General features: G+C 39.3%; 1 protein-coding gene across 2 annotated transcripts in view; it reads right to left on the bottom strand.

Annotated features, from left to right (window-relative positions):
* Positions 1–11,734, bottom strand: part of LOC113025427 (synaptic vesicle glycoprotein 2C-like) — a 69,641-nt gene extending 57,907 nt beyond the window's left edge. The window contains exons 1-2 of one of the 2 annotated variants that reach the window (XM_026173145.2): positions 11,135–11,734; positions 1,957–2,849 (exon numbers count right to left, since the gene is read on the bottom strand). In XM_026173145.2, the coding sequence (XP_026028930.2) occupies positions 1,957–2,563 (607 nt within the window). In that variant the 5' untranslated portion in view covers positions 2,564–2,849; positions 11,135–11,734. The remainder of the gene's footprint in view (positions 1–1,956; positions 2,850–11,134) is intronic. The other variant, XM_026173144.2, reaches the window with a different exon arrangement.
* Positions 11,735–22,202: the final 10,468 nt, after the last annotated feature.

Genomic DNA, 22,202 nt, shown 5'->3' with positions numbered 1-22,202 from the left:
TTCCTCATTTGTCTTTTTTCTTTTTGTTTCAATTCATTTATTTATAGTATTATTCACATTAGTATATTCACAGCCAGAGCTGACAGGTGTGGAGGGGTAGGAGAAAAGTGAGAGAGAATGAGTTGTAATTCTGTGCAAATTTGGATTTGGTTCTTCCTTCATAGACTGGAACAAAACACTACAAAGCTCTCCAAATGCATGTGTTAAGACAAAAGCTTCAGTCTGCACAAGGGCACCAAGCTCGGTGGCCTACTCTCCCCTTCACTTCTTGTTGTCTTCACTGAGCCAGTAGCAGTAGCAATCCAAAAAAATAAAGATATTAAAAAGATATTAATAAAGTGGAACCCCGACTTACGAATACCCCATTTAACGAAAAATTCAAGTTACGAAGGCACTTAACGGCAAAATGCCCGAGTAACGAAATCCGTTGGCTCTGATTGGCTGAGCCCAGAATGCCTACAATGCCTACAATGCCTTCCGAATCATGTGACAACCCCCTTGGCTTTCGTACTTGCGCTTCGCTGTTCCACTTGAACGATGTATTGTTGTTGCAGTTAGCAATTAGCCTATAGCCTATCGTTCACTCAAAAGGCGCGATGGGTGCTTCGACTTACAAAAATTTTCGACTTACGAAAGACCCTCGGGAACGAATTAATTTCTTAAGTTGGGGTTCCACTGTACTTTAGGATAAGCCTTTTACTGATGATGTATTACTTTTCCTTGGCAATTCACAAACCTCTTTTCTGAAGACTGTCACATTAACAGATGAATCGTCAGATCTATGTAGTAACTAATGCCATAACGCAAATGTCGAACCCTATTTTAACCCTATGCTGCAACCTTCTTTTTTTTTAAAATATTTGACTGACATTTGCCCTATATTGAATAGAGACAATAGAGATGGACAAGAAAGCAGGACTCAAACCCCTGCTGCTTTCTGGTGGCCATGTCATCGCCTGCTCACACGCTGAGCTAAGCTGAAACACAAACTTGACTACATGTCAGGTCAACACATACCACAACAACTTGAGTGACGGGAAGATGTAGGGATAAAAGGAGTTTCTGGTTATGTCAATTAGACATAGATTTCCCGCAAAAGTCTATGTCAAGTTTTATAGATAAGGTCACATCTATATCAGACTACTCCATGGAATGGTGTTTGGCTCTTAATTGTTATTTTCAAAATACCTCCAGCAGGCCACAGTCAGGTAACATTAGATATTTAGGTGTAAATCTCCTATTTCAGGTATTTCAGGTAGTCCCACTTCCATAGGTGTATAAAATCCAGTTCCTAGCCATGCAGTTTACTTTTACAAACATTTGTGAAAGAATTGATGGTTCTAAAGAGCTCATTAAAATTGAGTGTGGTACTCTAATAAGATGACACTATTGCAACAAGTTATCTCGTGATATTTCTTCCCTATTAGCTATTCTACAATCAACTGTAAGGAGAAGCACCTACAGCAACTCAGCCATGAAGTGGCAGACTACATAAACAGAGCTCCTGTAAACCCGACTGTTCAAAACACTGCTGACTCAATAACGGCATGGGCCCAAACCTCCTCTGGCATTAGCATGAGCACAAACACTGCATGACTGGAGCTTCATGGCATGGGTTTCCATGGCTGAGCAGCTCTTGTAGTTGTCATTTTGTAGTTGTCCATTACCTTTGTCCATATTGTGTAGCTATATTTAAGCTCAGTCTTGATGTTTACATGTATTTTATTTGAGTATCTCCATTTTGTGGTAACTCTTTTTCATGTTCCTCATTGATGGTAGGGTGATATCAGTGGTGAAACAGTAATATTCTTACTCTGCAAGGTAATTTTTGTAAAAAATGCAGACTTCTTTGAAGACCGAGGAAAACTCTTTGGACGTCAAAACCATTCAGTGAATAATATCAAAAATGTAATATTTTTCTTAATATAACATCTTTTTCAAAGAAAAAAACCTTACCAAGCCATCCAGCACCAGAGTTGGGAACACACATGTCTGTCTCAGCGCTGGGCAGGACAAAGCCCACTACAAACACCTCCACTCCATCGGACATAAGTGCCAGACCTAGAACAAAGAACAGCTGCCACTGGAATCTCCCATGGCCACACTCCTGCATGATCAACTCGTACTGCTGGGCCAGCTCTTCCTCATCTGCTTGTCTCTCATTTTCTAGTTCCTTGCGGCTCTTTAGGCTGTCAGACACTGGCTGGCCCAGAGCAACCTGACCATCCCGTGGCTTCCCATCATTGTATCCAGGCACTCCTTGGTACTCCCCCTCATAGATCTCATCTTCATCATCGTGACCCTCCGTGGCATCACTAGAGGCCCCGTCCTCTTCATTGGTTGCATTGTCGGCATAAAGACCATCTTGTTGAGTATAACTGTTGTAGTTGTTCTCTTCTTCATCCTCATTTTGGAAACGATTGTAGCTGCGCTGGGATGAGTATTCATCAGAGGCTCGATCAACAGCTTTGCTGAAATTTTTGGCAGCTTGCCTTTTGGCTTCCTTAGCGATGTCCTTGGCACCTCTGACCAAGGAAGTCCTGTTGTTATGCGTTTCCTCCATCTTGGCACGAGGGTAACAAGCACTAAATTCAGCTTTAGTCCACTTTTATTCCACCAGCTGCAATAAATATAAGTTACTTAGTTGTTTTTCTATCTTCTATTCCCAGACAGAGCAAGATTTATGCTAATTTATTACCCCTGAAATACCACCCAACTGCCAGAAGACTAGCAATTAAGTAATGGTGTCTAATTCCATTGGATTGCAGTAACTAGACAGTGCTGAAGAGAAGACAGTTGATCTCAGACTGGCAAGATTCAAAGTCCAGTGACCACTCAGGAGAGGAAACCTGCAGGGACAGACAGAAAAAAGCAAGTTTAGCTTGATTAAAGACTGCCAGTCACAAATACCTGCCTGCAGTATTTCTTGGCACACTCCAAAAGAAAATTTTTACACAGAGACAGCCACACTCCCCACTGATGTTGACAGAAAGCGCAGTCTACTAATGAGATGAAAATGATGTACTAGGAAGTAAAAGTCACAGAGGCCAAATTTTGCAGGTTTGAAGTTGTTAGCTGAAAGTAGCATTGATGATTTAAAGAAACTCTACATACCGGGACTTAGACATGTTCTGTTATGCTCATAAACATAGCTGTAATATAAATCTACTGGCATAAAATAAATATTAGTCAGTAGACTAGCTATGGATAAAATATAAAGTAAAAGTGTTACTGGCCAAATTTTCTGATATTCCTGAATACAAAATATCCCAAACCTACACTACTGTTGTACTCTCAGTCTGGCTGAAATATGCTCCTATTTATGGTTTGAACCACATAGCAAAAAAAAAAAAAGCTATTTGTATGAGCCCATCAAGAAACCAATGTCCAAGCAAGTGCACAAATAAGCAATACAGTAAGTATAGTGGTATGCTTGCTGTCAGAGTTTCATTTAATTACAACTCAGGTCCTTGAAGTATTTCTAGAGTATATTGTATAGTGCTTTGTACTCAGTTCTCGGACATGATCTGTTCACACATTATTAGTTTGTTGATGGCATGACAGCAGTAGTCTAAACATAATTAATGACCAACCCATGAAGTATGATGTGTTGACATCAGTGGCTAGAAAACTGTAACTAGGTGTTTGTGGTCCCTGCACTTACACTAAATGACAAAGTACAGGGCCACATACACATTACACCTGTAGGATTTGCTTGGCCATAGAAAGTATGTTGAAGTTTCCAGCTGTTGTGCTGACGTTAATGCCAGAGGAATTTTTGGAGTGAATCAGCTGTGTTGGTGAATTTATGCATGTCTCTGTGCTTGGTGACTTTACATGACCTGCTACTTCATGCCCATGTTGATGTAATTCCTAAATATTTCCAAGACATGTCACAAACTAACTTGTTGGAGTGGCAGCATCCCACAATCAAATTCGGTGAGCTTTTTGAAACCAAAGCCATGCAGTCTGCCTGTCCATAGGTGCTTAATTTTATACATCTGAACTCAAAGCTTAAGAAATGTGGCTCAATATTTTTGCCCATATTGCGTATTTCAGAAAATGTGAAACAATTTATTAAATTTATATGCAGCATTGCTCGGACATCTCCAATTTGCATAAAAATGTTATGGCCCAAAGTTTGACTATATAAAATGACTGATGTGAAGTTTTATTTTCATATATTAAATAGTTTTTAAGATTTTTTTTCTTTTTTGAAAAATGGCCAGAGGACAAATTGAATGTGAATGAATATCTAAAAAACTATTAAAGATAAAAGCCCAATTTTCACTGGTCACTCTTACCGTCAAAATAAATCAGGGTTTGTAACTTGGGACAGATATATAAAAAATATCTGATAATTGGCTTGTTAAAATATGAAAAAAAATGATTTGAGATGGAATGACTCCCTTGTGTGTCAGAATCTTGGCTACTAGCAGCAGACCTTTTCCATCATGGATGTCATGGGTGGACTGAAATCTGGGGGAATTTGAACACCAGGTTATTGCCTTGGGCTCTTTGTGATGTTCCTCGAGCCATTTATGAGCAGATTTCGCAGTTTGCTGGTATGCACTGCCCTCCTTACAGAGGCCACTGTCATTAAAGAGTCTCACTGCCGTATGGGTGTGGGCTTGATTTGCGACAATATTTCAGTGGGTGTGGATATGACAAAGTGGAATTTGGCACATCTACATGCATCCAGGAGCTCAAGGTTTCCACTGCAGAACACTGCACTGAAATGAGACTGTCAATTTCATTCACTGCACCTGTCAGTGGCTTTAATGCGGTGGCTGATTAATGTATATCTTGAGCATTATTGATACTTTCTTTGCATGGCGCTGTAAATGGTAAATGGCCTGCATTTGTATAGCGCTTTTTTTAGTCCCTAAGGACCCCAAAGCGCTTCACACTACATTCAGTCATTCACACACTGGCGATGGCAAGCTACATTGTAGCCACAGCTGCCCTGGGGCGCACTGACAGAGGCTGTGATTTGATTGATCAAAAATTTATTTTTAAGCCTGTTTTGTTTTGTTGGCATTAACATGTTAGAATTATAATTTCACAATGCTGAGTGCATATTGCATTTCAGCACCACGTCTGTTGCATTGTTTTCTGTTCTGTATGTCAGGTTTGCTTTGTATTTAGTATATGTTTTTATACATGCGGTTTACATTTTTGTTAAGTCAGAATAAACTTTATTGTTCTGAAAAGATATCCATAACTATATGTATTTCTGTTATGCATTCAAAAATAATACATCCTTGAAAATGTGGCTTTTGCTGCTCTGTTTTATGTCAAATGTGATTTGTTTCTGGCTCATGTTTCTAGGCTGGAATTACATGTCAGCTAGTATGACTGACTCTCCTTAGGGGACTCTGTACTATGACACTGGTGGGGCATTTCAGAAGACCTGTCAACCCACAAGGCCAAGCCATATGAGCACCCAGCAGTCACTGTACCCAAACACTGCTGCAAGAGAAACACGAGAAAGCCTCTGGGCCATCACTTTCCATTCCAAAGCCACTTTAGCATCACTATATGCTGTAGAGTGCACACTGAACAAATGGTCAAGTGGTGTTTGACAAGCCAGGTATGTGAGAAAGAAGGCTCGTCGACTGAGTTTGTTTAATGGTAAATAAATCCTCGATTAATCAAATACTGCTTTATTTTTCTTAACTTCAATGCTGGCCTCGAGAAAAAGAGCAGTCACTGGCATCTCCTTAACAAAAATACTAGTAATCGCAAACAACCTGAAAGAGTAATTTATCTGGCTACACTCTTTTTATTTTAATTAGAAGCATTAGAAGCAAATTGTAAGTACTTCCTTGTAGATTCTAGTACGCATATCAGTAAGACAATACATTGCAGTCACACAGTAATGTGAAATGATTTTGTCTAAGAGCAGATGAAAACCTTAACACACTTCTGCATTTCTGTGTGAAATCTCTTGGGTGGAAAGCATACAGTGATGTGTTAAGACTGGGTGAAGTACCCTATTGACCATGGCAGGTTGATGTATTGTGCTTCTACCACCTTTGCTCTGCAGCATTAGATAAAGCATCAGTCGGACTCTGTCATTTGAACACAAGCGCCGGAGCTCCACAACGACGTGAAGCAGATTTTGGTGCAATGCAGCAGTCAAATGATGTGGCGAAAGTGCCCTAACTAACTTTGTGCACAGGCAGGTGATTACCCCCCCCCCAACAATTCCCAAAGATACAGCACTAATTCTGTGGCTACAGGACAACTACATAATTTACACTGCTTCCATGTGTCCTACAGTAAAAAACAAACAGATGGATTACAACCTGAAGTGGGAAGTGAAAAATTCTACAAGGTTAGATGTTGGAATATCTAATCTATCTGATGAATCGGTCCTCACAGTTTCAGGCTCAGGTATGTTACTGTTTTGTGTAGACATGTGTTATGGCAAATATTACGTAGACCAGATGTAGACTCAATGTCCCAACATACCTATCACCCAGACTTAGCCTGAGTCAACATAGTCATTCAAACCTATAGATCGATAGTCGATTTGGTTTGGGCCAAACATCCATTACTCGCTGGATCAGCAATGTATTTTTAGTCTTTGGAGAGAACTTTTGTAAATGTAATTTGTCCCATTTGAGGTGGGAAGCAGGAAATTCCAAATTCACAGTCAGAATTTTCAGCTAGAAGCCCCCATTAAGTTGGTCTTACCACCAAAACACTGTACTACCACTGCTGTGTATTAGTAACTTGTTTAACACACCACATACAGAGCACTGGACAGGTTCTATCTATAAACTTGCTGAAGCATTCTTTTTGAGCCCAAAAAACAAATACTGCATTGTACTCTTGATAATGCAAGCAAAACATTGGCTTTTTTTCTTACTATTATTATTGGAACACTGCAAACTCGGGCTTGACGTTGTTCTCAGTTCCAACATTTGACTTCTGAGGTAAAAGATGGTGGCAAGCTAAACTAATGTACCTAGCTACTGAAGTAGTAGATGCAGGGTGCATTTCAAAATAACAAAACTAGTTTAGCCATAACTAGAAATATCTAGGGGCAGATCACAATGTGGTTTGAAACAGATTACGTAGATTATCTTGTCAGACCTTAGCATCCTGTTTAATAACTAAATAACTACATATTTAGTTATTTATATAAGATCCCTATATAAATCAAACAAGATACTATATAGTGAAGGACTTCATAGTAACACTCGGATTTACAGTATACATCAAACATTATTGGTCAAATATGACATTCTGTGCTTTTATAATGCACAAAAGAGCTTCCATTGAGCATACCGCTGTGAGTACAGAAGCACATTCCTCCTTCCAAACTTCCCCTCATTTTTAACCACACTGCTCCTCCAAACTGAGAACTTGATGCCTCTGACTAAAGGTCTAAATGTGTGATAAACCTCATGATATGCTCTGAGAGTTTCCACACCCAATGGTCAAGAAGAAAATAACCAATCAACTAACTGTCCAGCAATGCTCAGAGAACTTTTTATAAAAGAGGGAAATGGATAATTTTGTATAACAGACACCTGGGTCTGCGTGTACTCCCTGGTCTCCATGCTAATCTCTACTTTCCTTTCGCTCTGGCTCTCAATCTCTCTTCACCTCCTCCTTTTTTCTCCCTCTCTTTCCCTCTTCCATCTCTCATCTCGCTTATCCAAGTGCGCCAAGAATTTCAAAGTCATCATCTTGATGGTAATGCAGAATATGAAACGTATGCCTCTTCTGTTGACATTTCATTATTCATGATAGGCTAACCGTTCTCCTCCTTATGCAAATGGCCATTAATGCTGACATTTAGAAGTCTTTCAATATAGTTTGGGCTACAGAGATAATTCTTAAAAGTCCGGTCCAAATGTCCAGTCTCTTTTTGAAGCAATCTTTAATCCATTTCCTCACATACACATATTGCTGATGTCAGAAATTACCCATGGTTATACAATAAGTCACCACACTTCAACCAACAACCTTGGCATTTCCTCCAATAAACAGCTAATATCGCTTATGGTCACTTCTATTTTCTTTCTGATGGCGACTCATGCCTTCTGCTGTGACGCAGTTATTGGGGTTATTATTACAACAACTCTCATGTTGTGATTTTAGCAATCAGCAAAATTCCTGCAAGTTCTGAATCAGCAGTCCGCGGAGGGTGAAGAAATGATTTCCTTGCAGTCGAGCTGTCATGGCCTGCTGACGCCATCCAGCAACATTCATTAATCACTGGCAAACACGCACGAAAACACAAGATGCCTGCAAGCACACACAGGTCCACCTTGGAGGTGCTTGCTATGAGACTCAGTAAGGCATATTCTTATGACACAAGGTAAAAGGAAGAAGCTATTTTCAGCAGTATATTATTCAATTTGAAACTATAATTCATTGTTGATAATATCAAAATCAGCAACATTTTGTTGAGCATAAGATCCAGTGAGTGCATGCGACATGCTGGCTGACAATATGTGAGTGTAAGCGGTATGTGCAAAGCCCTACAGGCTCTCTACGGTGCCCACAGATGGCTGCAGTGAACATTTGTTCATGCACATCATGTGAATAAAATAACATGCCAAGCTCTGCAGATACTTCACAAGAGAAGTTTAAATTTTGACAGAAATACTTCAGAACCTCCCATGTGGTTCCACATGTAGACATGCAATATGAGTACTTTTATAGTGGTACGATGGGTAGGTAAAGTAAGCCTTGAATTTGGATTTGCTGCCTGTAGGAGACAGAGATTAAAAACTGTAACTGTATTGCATGAAAGGTGTATGAAGCTTAGCAAAGCCTGAAGGAAACCTCACAACTGTCGCCAAAGCATAAAAAGAAGAAGATATAAAACGTTTCGATCCCTATTGATCTCAGAAAATTATGAAACATTATGCCATGTTCTAGCACACCTCTTATCTATGTGTACATTTAACACCTGGTTGTTTTCTAATAGAACGTTAGAGGGATATCTTTCCGTTGTAGTTTTCCCTAAAATTGACACAAAAGATGTAGTGTGATCAAACCACTACATAGCAAATTTTAGAGGCCACAAGTGAGTATTTGCCACAGAACACAGAGGGAGTGGAAATAACTAAAAACTTACAAGCAAACCCCACTTGACTGCTTTGATCAGAATCCCAATAGGCCAGTTGACTGCTGGAGCTTGGCCAGCTGCTGTAGAGGTCCCTCTGTAGAAGTTTGAATCGTGTGTGTCTGTTGTCATGATCAGTGCAATGCTCAGTTGAACTTTCTGTATTTTTAGGCTTTGTCAACATGTCAGAATCCACCACTTTATATTTGTTTGTCTCTCTCCTTATGCTGCTCAAAAAGGGGACACTGGAACACCCTTTAACTTTTTAGTGGGATTTTTTAATCCAGCCCTCAGTGGATGGATGATGACTGCTGTTGCATCATTTTGTTCTCAGCAAATTGCACAGTGCCTCTCAGAAAAAAATTTCCAACTTAAATATTCACTTTCAACAAGCCAGTGAAGTTCAAAGCAACAGACCGGGTGTGAGTGTGTTTGTTCAGCTCAGCTTCTGAATAAAGTCAGATCTCTATAGTCACTCCAGTTCTTCCTGGTATCTTGCTGTTGTACCTTCTTGTGCTATATGAAACAAATTCATTGTCCTATACGTGACACATTAATTAGGCCAGGGATACTAGAAAACATTTGGTCAGGTGGAAACATTTTAACTCATTATGATTTCAATTAACCTCCACACAGTAAAACGATGAGCTGCTGAAGCATAAGACATGAAGGTGGCTTCACATCACTGATCTCAGCAAATGAAGCGAATTTTACAAAGGACTCTCCCACCTTTGTTGGCATACTGAACACTGAATCCAGTTAAAAGAAGACATAGTCATGAAGCGCTACTAAATAATTGAGGGAGACATTCTTCACTTATGTCCACATATGAATCGCTTGATGTTACCTGCCCTGCTCTCTACAGGCTGGTGACCGCCTGACAGATTGTATCCTGACTTTCTGCCCCCACCATCTGTGAGACGTGTGCCGCAGACATGCAAGCCAAACCCTCCTTTGTGCGTACTGTCCTCAAACAGAGATGAAAATTGAGATTAACAAAGAAGTGAAAACGACTAATGTGAATAGATGAATGGATGTTTTCATTGCCATCTCGCGTGCTAAACCAAACACGGAGGCACACGGGCCTAAGGCAAACATCAATTTACTGACTTGGGTGTTTGACAAATATCTATTCAAATGGAACATTTATCCGGTCAAGAGAACTGCCTCGAAGCGAACACCTGGTCACAATTTCCAGAAGGATGAATGGGGAAGTTTGGGAAAGCTTTATGCAAAACTCATCTGTCACTTTCCTCTTTGTTCCACTTGCAGCGTTTTTACTACTGCGGCTTCTACGCGGCGGCGCCACCGGGTGAGTATAGCGCAGAGCACGAGCGGGAAGGAACATCAATCACCGCGCGGCCCTCTGACGCAACTGGCGTCCCATAATTAGATTTCGGGCAGTCCTTTCAATGTTCCCTTGCGAGACGACGTCGCACTACGCTGTACAGTTAGATTGCTCTCCTCACACCGCATCGAGCACTGACTCCTGATTAATGGATGAACCTATCTCCCCCCCTCCCCTCGTCGTCTCTCTCTCTGTGCGCATCTTACTGCAGATTTCACTCCGGCTGCTCGTGCGCGCTAAGCGGAGGGGGAAGCTCGGGGTTGCCTCGCCGTGCGTGCACCGACTCGCTTTTTCTATGACCAATGATCGCGTCAGGATGGTAGCACCCCCTACCCCATCACCCTTTCCATGGACACACACACGCATAGCAAAAAGTCGCAGCATTGCTCCACGATGAAAAAAGACTAGACACAAAAATATATTTTAAAATAATAATAATAATCAATAAAACTTTGGCAGCAGGCAAAAGCTGACACACGCCTCAGAATCTGCTCTGATCATCAAGAAAATGAGGAGCTACTCTGATCAAACACAGTTCTGTGGTGTGGATTTCTAATTCTAAGCACAGCTTAAGATGCTCGCGCTGGACGACTTCGAAAGTTGCCCAACTTTCCCGTCAATCATGAGCGCGGAGCATTTTATTTTTTCTACTGCAATTTTTTTAAGCAGCAGGTGAATACGAAATTTCCTCTTACCGTTAATGACAGTTATCCAGACTAAAGCGTGGGTGATGGAGGAGATGAACTTATAGTTGCTGATATTCAGTGAGACAAATGAATAAATGCTTACAATTTCTAGTGCATCGAAACGAACTCGAAGACTCTGAAGTGTCCGTTCCTTGATTTGCGTCTCTACACGGCCACGGAGGTAGTGAGCAACGAATTAATTCTTTCTTTCTTTTTTCTTTTTTCTATTTTTTTTCTCCTCTTGTCTTCTTCGATGCAGCGGTTTCTCTGCTGCAGTCCAAGAAAGCCCAGGGATGCTGATGGGAGGTAGGAAGCGTGAGTGAGTGTGTGAGTGTATGTGTGTGTCTGTGATGGGGAGCGAGGGGGAGAGGGAGGGTGCATGAGCAATAGGCAGACTGAGATCAATAGTGGCTTTGCATCCTACGGACAATAGTGAGCTTTTCCGTATAATAGTCCACGGTACGTATCCGGCGAAGGTTCCGTGACGTGCTACAATCACAAGCTGCTGGGTTTAGACGTAAGATGAGAGTAAGGGAGGGCTGAAATTTGGCTCCCGGGGAGAAGTTTGAAAAGAAGCTGCTGGTTAAAGCTGCAACTTCACTAAAAAACAGTTGTGCTGTGCCTAAATCCTCTGAAGTGCTAATGTACAAAAGCAGCTTCTGTTAAGACTGCAAAATACACCCCAGGTTTATTTTTTTCATGACTTGACCTGTAAAATGTGAGAAAATTATGAGTATACTCTCACCAGCCAATTCATTAGTCATACCTTGATAGTTACTATTAGTTTTGGCTACATAACTGCCTTAATTCCTGATAGTTTTTGGTCCTTTCTGACATGACTTTGTGAAGCCTCCAGGTCTCATCTCCCTCCACCGATTTTCATTTATTTATTTATTTATTTATTTATTGGACTGATGTCTGGAGACAGCACCAAAGAATAATATTTCTACCTCCGTGCTTAACCATGGGGATGGTATTTTTTAGCTCATACTCACCATTTCTCTTTCTCCAAAAGGGTGGCTTAAGTTGATGCCAAAAAGCTTGATTTCGGTTTCATCTGACCAAAATAACTTCGCTAAATAATTTAGAAGTTCACTGACAAACAGGTGCTTCAGTCCATCACAGCGTTGTTTTACAGAAGGTGTTCTTAGTGTTTGTGGTCCCAGCTGCCTTAAGATCATTACCAAGCTCATCTTGTGTCCTTTTAGTCTGATCGACCACCTTTCTCATGATCATCCTCACCCCAAACATGAGCTAAACATGAGCTAAACATGAGAGGTTTTATGACAAAGTTTGTGTTTTGCATTGTTTAAGCACCGGTTCCAACCAAAGGAGGTATGTTGTATCAACAAAAAAGGTTAACTTGGTTATCATTTTGCAGAAAAAAAGAGACTGCTCCAAATAAAAACATAAGAGGTTTGTGGACAAAGTTTGTGTTCTCCATTCTTTATTAAGCACCGGTTCAAGCACCGTTTAAGCACCGGCACCGTTTCAAAAGTTCTGGTTTGGCACCGGTATCGGATGAAACCTAAACGATACCCATCCCTACACAAGACCATCTTTTTGATCTTGCCATGGTGATGGAGGCTTGATTGTGAAAATAACTTCATCCACAACACAAGGTTAGTGTTTAATATGTTGCTGCATGGCTTTAATTACTTGTCTTAGGTCCATACTGAAATTTTACTTAGCCATGGAGGCATTCCTTTTTGAGGTGCCTCTGAAAGCACCTTCACCAGCACTTGACCTGAGGCTAGTTTTTCCTGTACTAGATCAGTTATTATGTTAACAGAGATAGCCTAAGGTGAACAAATGAAACTACTTTCTACCATGGGTGTCTGACATTGCACTGGAGCCATCAATCCCACAAACTTAACAGTATTTTGTTTCTTATTAAGAGCATTACAGTCAGCTATGAAATCACCTGGCTTTTTATCATAAAAACAGATCATTCAGAGTTCCCACTGCTAGCATTCAGAGCTTTTATAATTGACCTTGAAGAAACAGAACCTTTCTGGCTAATTTTAGAATACAGTACGAGAGAAAACATAGCTTTTAGTTTCATGTTTGTCACTGAGAGCTACTTTATCAACCGCCACAGGAACATAATTTCTAAATTCCTCAGTAAAAATTCAAATGGCTGTTTTAACAACCTTGTTGGGGGGTTCTTTTCCTGGACACATAGCAACAATGATGTTCAAGCATATTTAGGCCATTCTAAAGGTTTTGATACACACTCAAAATGGGAAAGTATCTTTCCACATCCTTTTCAAAAAAAATCTTGTGAACACATGGACAGATCTTCTGGTGCCTGAACCTTTGTTTGTTCCATCTTGCTATTAAATCACATAAAAGACCTCAATTTCACCTTCTCAACAGACTGACTATTTATATTCATATCTCATTTTTCCTATGAGAACTAGACCAGTTTCAGTGTGGCGTTGCTCTGCAAAGCCACAAGCTGTACTTTGGTTCAGCAAAAAAAAAAATTCTGTTGTTAAAGTTTCATAGAACTTCTCAATTTTTGCCAATATAAAACAGGTGACTACAACAAAACTTACAACTTCCTGTTGAGGCAACACAAACCACCTCTCCTTTGATAAGCTTTTAACACATCCACAGAGACACCAAAGCACACAAACACAGAACTGGTTTTATGTTACCAACATTTACCTGCACAAAGCCAAGAGTAAGCAACCGAAGATAGTTAGCACCCGTAGCAGTTACTCAAGACTGTTTTATACCACAGAGTTTATATATGATTAGGACCATTGCTACCTTGACACTAGCAAATAAAATTCAAAGACTAAACACTAATTATCTTACAACACTAAAGTACACTACACTACACTTATATCAGAATCAGAATCAGAATCAGAATACTTTATTGATCCCTGGGGGAAATTATTTTTTGTTACAGTGCTCCATTTTAAACCAACATTAAGACAAGACAGACAATACGCTAACTAAGAATAGTACAATATATACATATATATACATACATACATACATAAGTCACTCATAAATAAATAGTTGGAAAAGAAACATGTGTAGTTGTAGCAGCAAACAGTGTGTTAAGTGGATGCGTTGTACAGGGAGATGGCCACAGGCAGGAATGATTTCCTGTGTCGTTCAGTGGTGCTTTTCGGTAATCTCAGTCTCTCACTGAACGAGCTCCTGTGACTGACCAACATGTCATGGAGTGGGTGGGAGGTGTTATCCAACATTGTCTTTATCTTGGACAGCATCCGCCTCTCTGACACCACCTTGAGGGAGTCCAGCTCCATCCCCACAACATTGCTGGCCTTACGGATCAGTTTATTAAGTCTGTTGGCATCTGCGACCCTCAGCCTGCTCCCCCAGCATGCAACAGCATAGAGGATCGCACTGGCCACCACAGACTCATAGAAAATCCTCAGCATTTTCTGGCAGATGTTGAAGGACCTCAGTCGCCTCAAAAAATAGAGACGACTCTGGCCCTTCCTGTAAAGTGCTGTGGTGTTTTTAGCCCAGTCCAGTTTATTGTCAATGTGTACTCCAAGGTATTTATAGTCCTCCACAATGTCAACACTGACCCCCTGGATTGAAACAGGGGTCAAGTGTTTCCTGGTCTTCCTGAAGTCCACGATCAGTTCCTTGGTCTTTGCCACGTTGAGCTGCAGATGATTCTGCTCACACCACGTGACAAAGGAGTCGACCACAGCCCGGTACTCTGTCTCATCATCCCTGCTGATAATTACTTATATTGATGAACATTAAGCTTCTCCTGCAAACAGAATGTGTTAGGCTAATCATGTTAGAATACCTGGGTCGTTGACCCAGAGTTTTGAAGTTTTGCATGATTATTTAACTTTGATTTTGTCATTATTTATCATTTCTAGTCTTTTGGGTTCAATGTTAGAGTTTTTAGTCTTCTGGTTTCTGTCTTTGTTCCATAGTTGCTCCGTCTGCCCCTGTCTGCTCGTCAAATCCGTGTCTCTGTGTTATGTTTCCTGTTTTACTTTGAAAGTCTGTGTCTCACGTCAGTGTTTTTAGATTGCTTCCCTTGTCTTGTTAGGCATGATTTGTCCCAGCTGTGTTTCCCTCCTGTCCCCCATTCCCTGTTTGCTCCCTCTGTGTATTTAAACCCTGTGTTTTTCTTGGTCTATGTTGTGATTTGCATCATACCTCACTGTGTGTTCCATCTGTCTGCCTTAGTTTATTTGTATTCTTCAGTTTAGTTAGTTTTCCTTGTGTCCAGTATTAAAACTGTATTTTGAGTTCACCTTTTTTGCCTCCGTTAGTCTGCACTTTTGGGTTCAGCATTCCTACCTGCACAGAGTACATGACAAATCAAGTCTCATAGTGTGGTATTTTTTATATCACAGGTTCATGTATAGAGTTTTCTCATCAGAGTAACTCAATAAGCAAATGCATTTGACAACACGGTAAAGATGTTGGTGGTTTCCTGTCTTATCTTAGATGTAATAGAAGAATATTGGATTTCAGCATAACATCTATTCATTCAGCAAAAGTTGTTTTGTCTCTTCCTTTTTTGCTTCTATATTTCACAGCTGACTGCACTTTTTGATTACTATGTTTTTTCTTTCAAATCATTAAAGACGTTACTTTTAAATGATTTATCATATAAGTTCTTTATGTTTTAAAATGTGTATTTAAATAAATGTTGGTGTTTCTTGGGTGAATAATTTAGAGTAATCAATAACTTTTGCAGTTCAAATGGTTAATGAAGAATATGTGTTTATGGCTGCAAGGATTTGTTTGTTTGTTTGTTTGTTTGTTTGTTTGTTTGTTTGTTTGTTTGTTTTAGGGAGCTGGCTCTTGGCTACATTAGCCCCAGCATAAAGCAGAAGAGCCATTTTGAAGTAATAAAAATCCAAGTCACAGATTTAAGGCAATCAATAACTTCTTATATTTTTAGTTTATTCATTTTTTTGTATTACAGAGACAGTAACAAAGGCATATGTGTAAGGGAATAGGAAAAGGGAAATAAATAATTAATATGAGCTAAAATAAGATAATTGTCTGCTTGACTTTCCATTACTTTACATTTTAATCACACTGTGTGCTTGTCTATATGTGCTTGCACAGCTTTTTTGCATGTCTACACTCAGTATTATATGACATACATATCCAGGAATTACATATATCTTTCTTCCATCTGATGCACATGAAGAACCCAACGCCTCTGAGTGGCTTGTTGGTTGGATTTAGCCATAAGGACTAGTGACTGGACCAGTGTATGACTATCAGGATAAACCAAGCAGAAGAGACGGTGGGTCACAACTTGGCAATGCAATGAAAAAGAAATATTCTCTGCTGCCTACCCATACTTTACATTTACTTTAAATAACAGCATGAATGTATGCATTTTTATTTGATTATCAGTGTGAACGTTGACAAACAATCTAGGTAAATCTGTTAGGCACCCAGTTGTCCTCCTTAACTAAAACTTCAAAATATATTGAAAGCGCTTTTTAAGGGCTGGACTTCATAAATTATAAAATTATAAATTACCAACATATGCCAGGTGTTGACATTATAGGACTAATACAATTTCCTAATGTTTTTAATCTTATAATTGTGACATATTCATGGTTATACTGTGATTTTCAAATCAGGTCTACAAAGAGAAAGCTTATAAAAGAAAAAAAAATGGTCCACAGACTTGCATGGTGAGAGAATGGTCCAATTTTCATATACTGAGAGCAAAATATGCAACAAATGTCCTCACTGGAGGAACTTGATTGAACTTAATGGAAGAGCAGTCTTATGTGTCACTGTTTATAACACTGGACACTTATCCTTTCCTGGATGGTCTGCCTAAAACAAAAATATTCATGGTTTGAGTTCAGAGCATACCCACTTCTTCAGAAAGTGCCACTCCTCCTCCTCTGTCTGCACTCAGCGTCTTTATATCTGTTCCTTTTAAAAGGTGTCAGTGACTCATGATTCTCCAAAAAACGTTGGAGGGTAAAAGAGTTCAATGCAAAAGTCTGGGCAGAGAGAATAAGCAATCCCCAAAAACTCATCCTATTCTGCACGGCTAGAGAAGGGCCATTATGAACTTCAGTGAATGAGCACTCCTCTCCTCAGCTTTTAGAAATAACCATTATGGTAGAAATCTCATTGAGCAAGGAAGAAGCTTGGAAGGACATCCCTCTTAGTCAAATAAAAATGCAGATGCATTTGCATTTCTATCCAGCAGCTGTTGTTTAATGTAAGGGTTGAAGTGAATAAAAATAAAAAAATCTAATATCAAGACACACACACACATGTACACACAACACCTGTCACCTGTAGTAACATCATGAGCTGTGTTCAGAAATCATCATGTAGGTATATAAAGTCATACATTTTACCATGATTATCATCTCACCTTTTCTCTTATGTTCCCTTTTTCTTTTCATGAGCGTCACCAAGTCATTGATCAATCAAAAACAATGCTAATATGCAGGGTGAGAGGTGAGTGGGTGGAAACAGTGAATGGAGAAATAGTAAGAGGACAGATGAAGAGATTTCTGTCCTGTGTGCCACTGCGTGAATAATAAACTGATTGTAATACCAACCATAACTCCTTTCAAGTGCTCTACTATGGCTTTACCATCAAGGATTTAACTTTCTGACTGAGGCCTGTAGAGGCTGAAATGTAGCTGTTAGCCTTTTAGCAGTTTCCTTGAGCATTGCACAGTCGTGCACTGCATGTTCTCTCCAGCAAATTGCCAAAATGTCTGCCTTTATAAAGGCTTCTTTATTCACTTGCTCATAATCAGTTAGTCAAGTGCATTTGCTTAGCTCTGAACTTCTTTTTCGTTTTTCACAGGACTGCATAAAATCCCCATAAAGCTTCTTTTTTGACATGATTGTATTTCTTTTTTAGATCTAGAGATGGTAAATGGTAAATGGCCTGTATTTGTATAGCACTTTACTTAGTCCCTAAGGACCCCAAAGCGCTTGACACTACAGAGAGGATATAAAGGTGTCTGAAGTCTAAGAACATAGCTTCACTAAGCTAGTATTAGTTCTAGGATTCCAGAGAGGCATTATGAGCCAGCGAATGGGCAGATCTCAATGCCCAAGTCAACAATTTCCTTGTATGACCAAGCACACAACAGCTGGATGGTCACAGAACAGTCCTATGCCACCAAATATAAAGTACTGGTAGAATAACAAGATTGCAGATGTGGACAGCAAGTCTGTGTAAAACTACATTCTCCTACAAGAAAATCAGATTAACCACCTCCAGTTCACAAATAAATGTAGCTTAGTTAATATATGTACGAATTCAAAAGTCTTACAGGGCTCTCACAGATTCATATGACATGAGTTATTTGTAAAACTTGACAAAATTCTAAGTCAGAGCTTCTATATAGCAAATTTGGTGAAAGATGCCAAGAATCATCCAATTTGGGTATTATTTGGGTGCCCAGAAAGAAATCTATGAAGCTGCATTATTAAAATTAAAATCGGGTGTCCTTGGTCTTTTTGGATCATACACCACATTGCAGACTCATTTTTCATCATATCAATTTCAACTCATACTTATGACCTCACTCTGTCAGCCCAAGATTCTGTGCAATGTAATCTTGTAATTAGCTGCTTCAGCGTTAAAAGAAATGAATCCAGAGACAATTTCGAGAGGATCAAACAAGCAGCATCACCATGTCAACATGCTGTGTCACTTGAGTACTCAGTGCTAATGGCTCAAACCAAACTGGTCTTGAAACTCTGAATTCCACACACCTTAGTGTATCTTTCATCTTGGCAATATTTTCTTGATAAAACAAGCATCCATGTACCAGCCAAAGTACAGTACACAAACCACCACGTTGGTGTTGGTCACATATGATGGCAGATAGACAGACGCATAATATGACAACTATACTAGCTGCACTGTAAGCATGCATTAAAAAGTGTGTTTGTGTGCGTTCAAATGCATCTGTATGGCAGCACAACCACAATGGTTTAGTGAAATACTGTAAACTCTCATTTATATAGGGCTTAAAATGTGCAAATAAGTGTTCTCAAAGGCTCTTCTAAATGTACTTCACTTTTTTGCAATCTTCTCCAAAACTGTCAATATTACACCCTTGGGCTGTACACTTCGATAATACACTGCAAAATTGTTCTGAGTAATTTAGTTGGATGTGTGATATGGAGTTTAATTGATTTCTAATTATACGCCCTGGTGGGTGCATAATTTTATAGGTAAAAAAAACAAAGCAGGTTGTTAGCAAGGTCTACTTTAGAATGCATCAGGATGCACTGCTTTGTATTCCGTGTAATTACACACTCCACTCAAAATCCTGCTCTTACTTAACACATACACACCTCTGAAAAATGTATTTTGAGAGGTAGATAATTGCTTGGTTTTGCTTTAACTTCCAAACTACTGAATAAGTACTTCGAAACAAGACCAATTGATTCATGAAAACTAATAATTGTGTGGCAGTTTGGAATTAACATGACTAAAATTTGTTGAAAATTATAAATTTTACTAGTTTTGATTATGATTTTTAGATTAGAATTAAAACATTAATTTTAACAGAACTTATTACTGATTTCAAACCTGCTAAAAAAGCAGTGTCAGATCATTTCTAGCACCCAATGAGAGTGAATGGAGAATTCCCTTCCGATAAAAATTCCAAGAATTTGGCCACCATCTAAAAACTTGGTTTAATTTTGGAATTTTCAACACACAGCTTTTTTTTGTTTGAGCTATTTCTGACTCCCCCCCCCCCCCCCCCATCTTCTCATCAAGCAGCATCAAAAGCTCAAGGTATCGCTGAGGGATATTAAGGAACAGGAGGAAGGGCCTGTGGAATAATAGGTTAAAACAAGGTTAATTACATTTCTTACCACACAGGGGTAAAGTGCTGGAGACAAGGAGGTGACTGAAAGACTGTGAGATGAAGGGAATAAGCTCAAAGTGGTAGAAAGGAGGGGTTAAGAGGCATTTTTAATGTTGTGAATCCCACCAGGATTTACTCTATGTCTGAAAAAAAAATGGCCTCTTCCTAATAAATTACTGGAATATATGCATTTCTTGATGTTCCCTGCAACAGCAGTGTGAGATGTCTTTTGTCAGTTGTTAAACAGATAATCATATAAATGCAGTCAGTGAGGCAGATAAAATGCTATTTTTGATACCTATTCATTTTGCCTAACCTGCAAAGTTCCATGACAACAGCCTGATTTACCTTGGCCCTGTGATCTTTTGTGCGTCACATGGTCAAGCCCCAAGGAGAGCAGATACTTTTGTCTACAAACCTTCTGCAAATGCCAAAGTGTCAAGTCACTTTGCCCCTTGGAGGAAAAAAAATGACGCACGCATTCATATTGAGGCAGGAGAGTTTGATATTTTATTTATTTATGTTAGCTTCATAGATGATCTGATTTGAACAAATTCACATTATGTTTTGTTTCATGTGCGTATTACCTGGTCCTTTAATGCAGAGTTTACAAGCAAACTTCACAGCAGTATTTATCCATTATGACACTTGGCTGTTTAAGTGTTGTTATATTGGAGATTGATTGCATAGAGGAACTGAAAACTTAGAAGCAGAAAGCAACATGAATCTGATGATGATGATGATGCTGAAAAATCCTTTGGGGCTCCACCTTCATCTATTCTTTCATGTCTTCCCATCACAGGAATAAATGGAAGACCAGTGATTATCAAAGAGGAAAATAACGTCTTTGAAGCTCTCTACTCTCCACAAACCTGCCTGTGTACTAATTATAAGCACTGCTAATGACATGTGCGCATGTGTAGGTGTAAAGATGCTGTCGAGTGGATGTGTGAGTAAGTGTCATTTGAAACTTAATGCACTGAGACAAGTGTGGGCGAAAGTATAGGAAGGGCACATCAGTCAAAGCAACATGTAATCACGTTTACATTACATTAATTACATTAAGTTAACCTAAGGACAAGGACACCTGGACCAACAAATAGAAAAACACATGCTTGTTTATAAAACTACAAACAAAAAAAGCATCTTCTGTTCTCGCCAAAGACATGGGAGAAAAAAGACTTCAGACTCCAAGAACAGCTGGAAATGAAGACGGGGGTGGCAGCCTCAAGGTTCACGATCCATAAGATGAAGAGCACTGTTCACAAAAATTTGCTGAAGGTACAATAGAGGTAGAATTTTCGATAAAGATAGAAATGAACACTGACTCAGTTTATCCTTCTGGTGCTGAACAGTCTAGTTGTAAGATATCAGGATGTGGAAATAAATAACTCACCAGTGGTCACAGATAAAAAAAAAAAACAAGAACTGCTAATCAAGGAGAGATTCAATGAAACTGCATGTGGTGGTGTGGTAGAGTAATAATATGCAATATGTATAGTTAATAATTTGTTTGCTAAAGTCTATTTTAAAAATGCACTTGTTCAGGTGTTCATCACAGAAAAAACTTTGTTTGCTAGTTGTGGTCAGAAGTTTCCATATACTTTTAATTAGAATGAATGTCATAGTAATTTGGGGCGTTAAATGATTTCTAGGGTGGAACGATTGTACATTAATTATTTTAAAAACAAAAAAACAAGAATTGGTTTGGATTTATTTTGGAGTTTCTCTCATCCACAAAGCATAAAAAACAAATATATACCCTCACTAATATTTGATTAAAATTACTTAGCCCAACCCGATCTTTGATAGATATCACCAAGGTTGTGGCATAACTCTGGCTAGATATTAGACCAGCTCTTCTTGGCATAATTTGTAAAGTTTATTTAAACTGGCTGGCTTTCTGGCACAGACCCAGCTTTAAAGAGTAGTCCACAAATTTCAATAGGTTTAGGGTCGAGGCTTTGGGAAGGCCATTCTAGAACTTTAATATCAGCCTTTTTTTAATGTGTTTGGGATCATTGTTCTGTTTGAACACCCAAGTGTCCAAGTTTCAAACCTCTAGTTGTTGATTTGAAGTGAAGCTTGGAGGTAATCCTCCTTCTTCATTATTCAATCGACTTGTACTTGCAATGTACAAGAAGCACTGAAAGCAAAACAACCCCAGAGCGTGATGATGCCTCTACCATGTTTAACAGTTGGTCAGTGTTCATAGGTTTGGAAAC

This window comes from Astatotilapia calliptera, chromosome 7, assembly GCF_964374335.1.
Source record: "Astatotilapia calliptera chromosome 7, fAstCal68.1, whole genome shotgun sequence".
Lineage (NCBI taxonomy): Eukaryota > Metazoa > Chordata > Actinopteri > Cichliformes > Cichlidae > Astatotilapia > Astatotilapia calliptera.
The sequence above is the reverse complement of the archived record's forward strand: the minus strand, read 5'-3'. Positions and strand labels throughout refer to the sequence as shown.